This window comes from Drosophila yakuba, chromosome 3L, assembly GCF_016746365.2.
Source record: "Drosophila yakuba strain Tai18E2 chromosome 3L, Prin_Dyak_Tai18E2_2.1, whole genome shotgun sequence".
Taxonomy (NCBI): domain Eukaryota; kingdom Metazoa; phylum Arthropoda; class Insecta; order Diptera; family Drosophilidae; genus Drosophila; species Drosophila yakuba.
Genome location: NC_052529.2, coordinates 14,738,300 through 14,744,422, shown reverse-complemented (window position 1 = coordinate 14,744,422; position 6,123 = coordinate 14,738,300). Strand labels below are relative to the sequence as shown.

Here is a 6,123-nt window from a genome sequence, read left to right as displayed (position 1 = left end):
AACATATGTATATTATTTTATATTATTATATTATATTATATATAATATATTTATATTCTACGGAATCTGGATACTCCTCAAGCCACCCATCCAATGCACCTTCCCATTCTTTTTGGCAGAAAGTTTCAGCTGCCCCGCAAGCCCCCAATTACCTCACCTCCTTACCATATTACGAGTATGTGAACCATTTCTGTTGACATTGCCGCCTTGTTTACACGAATTCTGCGCCAAACAGTCACACCGTCGAATGTTTAGATATCATTTTGCGCGAACGAAGGTCGCAAATGAGAATGAGGCACCGCCAACTAAATGCTGAGTAAATAGTTGCCGGGGTAATTGGGACAGAGCTACGGGGAACATTTATTTACCATGCGATATGATATTTGCACAATGCGCGTAGGAGGGGCGAAAATCAATGCAGCAGTTCATCGAGGCCTTGAGGAGAAATTTAATTAAAGAACAGGTGACAATGCCAATAGGGCGGTGCTGAGTTTCCTTCCTTCATTGGGCATCATAAATCAAAGTTCCGCCGAGTGGAAAGAAATTCGGGAAGGAGGCGAAGTTGGAGCACAACGGCGGCTGCAAGTGTCAGCAACATGTGGCCAAAAGCAGAAAAAATGCAGAAAAATAAAATGAAAAAATATGGAAAATAAACGAAAAATACAAAAAGCAATGCGCAGTAATCAAAAAATGTCGCGGACTTTTCTTCGTCTTTTTTCGCTTTTGACATGGTCAAGTTTAATTGAAAAAATAATACAACAAAATTTGCTATAAAAAGAAGGCAACTTTTAACCTCTGCAGCTGCTGCAAAAGCTCATAATTAGAAAATCCACTGAGGAAGCAAACGGCAAGCAAGTTAAATTAATTTATTCCTATTTTTTGTATACTTTTAATTGAAATTTTCTTCGTTTTTCACCACCTCCCCTTGTCCACTGCATATTATTTTAATAACCGAAAGCAGGGAGATGGCCAAAGGATGCGACGGTAATTGCCGTGGCCAAAGGATGATAAGCAAATGTGGAAACCTGAAGCTCGCTTACATCTCTAGTATCCCAACGAAAAGGGTTCTTTTTTCCGACCTTTTATTAACAAATTTTACTTTGCCCACGCCGCACGTTATGCTATAATTAATAATCAGGCTGCATGGGCACTTAAAATGCTGCAGGAAGTTGATTAAATTTGATACAGTTCTTGGAGCGTTTGCAACGATATGAGTGTCGCTGCTTTGGGTTAAATATTGACCGAAAAGGGTTAAATTTGTGGTTGGCTTTTGATGACATTAATGGCCGAGATTTCTCAATTTTTTTGGGAAAAAAATGTTGCGGTAAAGGCCACCAGGTTATGATCTTATTTGATATTATATTGGAAATAAAAAACCTTACTTTCATGGTATTAAAAAATAATGTAAGACAAACGAACAATTTAGTCGAGTGTCGCGACTATTAGATAACGCTTACTCAGGTTTTGAAGCGTGAGAGAGATTGAGACTAAAGCACACACCCTGAGAAGACCCTTCACCTGAGGCAGCTTAAAAATGTTTTTTTTTTCAAATTTTAAATTATCAATTTTTAATTTATATTAAAAATGTGAGGTGCATCGACGTCGAGGGTTCCCAAGATCTCGACGTTCATAAGGACAGACAGACATGGCCAGATCAACTTGTCTATTGATCCTGATTAAGATATAAATACTTTCGCTCGCAAAACCTTTTTTATACCTTTTACACACTTTTAATCTACAAGTACCAGGTAATAATATAGGTGCATTCCTTTCTCTAAGTGATACTATAAGCACAAACTATCATAAAAATATTTGAAAAAGCCGTATTGTTGCAAATAATTGTTTTATCTTAGTTTGCTACTTAGATTAAATATTCTAGTATCTGGCTATTAAATAAAAAGGGTAAAAATCTATTTACAACAAAAGAGAATTCCCTCCCTAATAATGATATCAAAGTAAACATTTTTGCAATTTTCCAAGCTCACTTAAATAACCCCTGCTCCTATGAATTCGCTTTGGCTGTAATGCTCAGCGAAATGAAAAGCTCAACACAAAATTGGTTCAGTTCCGGGAAATGGTTGGTGTCCCAACTTAATGACACCGTTTAAGGCGAAAATACCTCCACCTATCGGCAGCTATCCAAAAACCTAAAAAATTTAGTTTCTTGCATAGTCTTTTAAGGCTTTTATTCGAATGGGTTATCTGCTAGAGTCATTGTTTTTTATTAGTATTGTTACTATATTGCTTAAAACACATTTGTATTGGTCAATTATAGAAATATTATTGTTATAATAAGTTTCTTTAATGTTTAATACAATTATTTTTAGGAATCTGGTTTATTTTCATACTTTTGCATAACATCACGTGCCAATTTCAGCTCCGCCAGCAGAGCCTTCATTTGGGCGCGATCTATGTTGAGAACATGGGTGGTATCCTTCGGCAGGCCATCCACCAGTTCTTGCGAGATTTTAAGTTCCAAGGTGGCGTAGTTCGGAGGCGTTTGTCCAGGCGTAGATATGTCACGGACGCTCTGCAGTTCGTTAACTAAAGTAAACAAAATATATAAATTTAAGAAAATTAAAGTACGCTTATAAACCTGGCTTTCAATTTAAAGTGCTAATAATTTCTCTTGAAATCATCAGCAGTGCTGAATATTAACGAAAAATAATCCCAGAAATTAACCTTTAGGTCTTAAAAAACTGCTTCTTCTTAAACTGGTATTTTCTAGAATTGAGAGCTAGACTAAATGTTTTTCAACTACACTCACTTTTGAAAGCTTTGCTTATAAGTGTTTGCCGTATGGCGGCGGAATGCTTTTGGAGGATTCTGCACATGGCTGCGGCATGGTCCTTAGGCAGTCCCAGTTGTTGGATCTCCTCGCCAAAAATGCTTTCGGTGCAGCTAAAGCGAGCTGCGCTGGTCAGCATAAAGTTGATGCATGCCACGGCGGTTTTACCCTCATTAGTTAAGGTGGATGTGAGCGATTTTATTTTAGCCTCCTGAAAGTAAAGGTTTTTAATATTAAAGCATAACAAGCAAATAATGACAAACCTCAAATTCCTGTCCACAAATTCGTTGGGCCACCAAATCGCTAAGTTGTTCCAAGTTTTCAATGCTCAAGTTGGAGAGTGTGGATATGATCTCTGCCAAGACCCAATCGGGACAATCGCCTTCGCCGCAGAAGCGAAATTTCTGTAAAGGCCAAAAACAAATGTTTGATTGTGTTATTATTCACATTCAAGAAACAGCAAATAATTAAAGTTATTTCTACATTCAGTCCTAGGGGCACGCCCACAGCCAAGTTAACCCATCACGTTTTTGAGTAAATTAAAGACCAGAGCACTTCAACAAGTGGGCTCGAACCAAATGAAGAGCTCTTAGGAACAACAGAAAGCAAGGGGCGTGGGAGCTGAAAATACCCTAGAAAACTGTATGTTCCATATGAAGTTCGACTAAATGCTTACAAACTTGTACCAAATAATAATTAAATATAATAATTAAAATATAATTAATAAGATACAAAAAGATGACCAATTTGTGTCTTAAATAAAACAATGAATATAACACAAATTACGGCGGAAATCTCTGAGAAAGTTTGAATAATATAATAGTAGCTCCAAGCTATGCCCCTCGAATTCCATAGAAAGAAACAAGCTGTCCAGACCTATTTGGGTCAAACATGAGTTTCCTAATCATACCCCACAAGGATAACATTTCATAGGTCCCAAGAACTCCCACGACAGCAACAAATTCGCGTCAAGGAAAAGAAAAGTGGACGATATTTGCATATGATTAATTTCATACGCTTGCCTGCTAATCAGCGAGCAATTTGCACAAGTGGCGAGCGGTGAAAAGGGGTTGCAATGTTTTGTGGGTCGGGCATTTTCCGGCTCCGACTTTTCCTCCACCCCGCCGCACACACATATAAAGAAGAAGCGTTTGGGGAGCTCGTCTCAGTTTCAAGTGCACGTCACGTTTATCTCTGGGCAGGATTAATAAACTCGAGTTCGGAAGGGAAGAGCGAGTTAAGCGAGTGAAAATTTATGACACTTGTTGCCATTGTCTGGAGGGAAAGCGGAAAAGTGTGTGGAAAACGTTGAGACGCTTATTAATACGCACTCGTATTTATTTAGCGACGTGTGTAACGGCTCAGAAAATGCGAACGACAAACGTTTTATAATTATTTTATGGACTTCAAAGTTGCTGGCTGGTGGGTGCTCGTGGTGGTGGTTTTGGTGGTGGGCCCACAGATCGAGTGGCTATATAAGCAGGGCACCAGGACGCCAAACAACGCAGTTGGCCGAGAGGATTAAGACGGCTAAAACCGCTGGAGAAGATGGCAAACATAGTCCTGTGTGTGGTGCTCCTCGCCTTTGGCCGTCAAATCTATGGAGCCAGCCTGGCGTCGGCCCCAATTTCTGGACAGGATCCCGAGTTGGCCACCTGTGAGGTGCAGCTCTCCAAGTACCGCGGGTTCATCCTGCAGGCAGTCCTGAGCTTCGAGGATGTCTGCGATACGTACAACTCCAGACCCGGTGGCCAGGATGCGGACTCGGGGGCATGGCTCTTCCGGCACTACGCCCCACCACCCACATCCCAGCGGAGCGAGATCTGGGCCTTCTTCCGCCTGCTAATGGCCCAGTTCGGCGACGCCGAGTTCTCGCCCATCATCCGGGATGCGGTGGTCGAAAGGTGCCGCATCAAGTCACAGCTGCAGCGGGACGAGAAGCGCAACTCCGTGGTGCTGGGCAAGAAGCAGCGCTTCCACTCGTGGGGCGGCAAACGGTCCCCGGAGCCACCGATCCTGCCGGACTACTAAATCCGGAGACTCCACTCCCAGCGTTATCCCCTTCAAAGTGTATGAACAGCCAAAGTTGAAGTCCTCTAATTAATATCAGTGTCTAAATAAACCCGATGATTGCAAACCGTGAAGCGGCTAATTGCGTGTTTTAGTTAGTTTATTTAGTTAAAATAGCTCACCATTTTACTGATCTTATTATTTGTTGGGGATTTTCTAAGCTAAATATTTAGTTTTTGCTTGCTGAAGCTATCGACAACTATTGTTATTGTAATCGGAGTGTGTTATTGGTCCACAGCTATCGGCGACTATCGATATTCAAGTTCAGGAGGCGTTATTTTCCAGGGCTGAAATCTCAGTTATGTTATCATTTTTATCTAAAAGTGCACTAAAATAAATTTGAAAAATTATTATAAGTAAGAGGAAATATTTTAAAGTATCACTCAGTAAAGCGCTGTGCCAGATGGTTCATAAGCAGAGTTTGCATTTTACATGTATATTTTGAATCTAGCTTTTTGGGCGCCAATGTGAAGGGAATTTGAATTTCCTTAGAAGTTTGATAATGCGAAGTTATACATTCAGATTTTATATTTAGTTGACTATTAAGTATATATGTATATACTTTTTAATTAGTTTAGAGAAAAACAATTTTGTTTATATATTATATATTATTGTTTTATGTTTTATTTTATAGTAAGTATTAAATCCTAATGTTAAAATAACATTTGTGCAGTATTATTTCTTTCCCGTTTCTTTCAAATGGAATGCCATAACGACTCCATGTTTTGTTTATGCCAACCGTTTGTTTGTTATTTATTATATATTATTGTTTTATATTTTATTTTTGAGTAAGTATTAAATCCTAATGTTAAAATAACATTTGTGCAGTATTATTTCTCTTCCCGTTTCTTTCAAATGGAATGCCATAATGACTCCATGTTTTGTTTATGCCAACACTTTGTCTGTCATTGTCCACTATCTAAGCAAATGCTATGCCCTTATCAGGCCATCGGGATTTGAACGCCCACCCAAACACACCCCTTTGAACCCACATGGAACCCACCTGCACCGCCCTATCGCCACGATTGAAATCTTGCCGATGCCGACAGTTTTTGGAGCAACATTCGAGGCCTTCGAGTAGCCAGAGTCCGGCGGGGATTGTAATCCCAGATTGGAGGTGGGCACAACAAACCCATAAACCTTGTCTATTTATACAAACTAGGCGCAAAAGAGGGGTGTGTGTTTGTGCAGGCGGCAGTAATTATAATTATCTCATCTGTCTCGGTGCTCTGGGCCTTTTTGCCAGAGCTGGACACGCTGAAAAC

General features: G+C 39.9%; 2 protein-coding genes across 2 annotated transcripts; one reads left to right on the top strand and one right to left on the bottom strand.

Moving 5' to 3' along the window:
- Window positions 1-2,160: 2,160 nt before the first annotated feature.
- On the bottom strand, window positions 2,161-5,109 carry LOC6534105 (COMM domain-containing protein 4). Its single transcript, XM_002094755.4, has 4 exons — window positions 4,981-5,109; window positions 3,052-3,192; window positions 2,768-2,999; window positions 2,161-2,544 (listed from the first exon to the last, which is right to left on the bottom strand). The coding sequence occupies exons 1-4, from the start codon at window positions 4,981-4,983 to the stop codon at window positions 2,324-2,326; spliced, it is 597 nt and encodes a 198-aa protein (XP_002094791.2). The 5' UTR covers window positions 4,984-5,109; the 3' UTR covers window positions 2,161-2,323.
- On the top strand, window positions 4,110-4,940 carry LOC6534104 (leucokinin). Its single transcript, XM_002094754.4, has one exon. It carries the CDS (start codon window positions 4,337-4,339, stop codon window positions 4,817-4,819), a length of 483 nt encoding a protein of 160 aa, XP_002094790.1. The 5' UTR covers window positions 4,110-4,336; the 3' UTR covers window positions 4,820-4,940.
- Window positions 5,110-6,123: the final 1,014 nt, after the last annotated feature.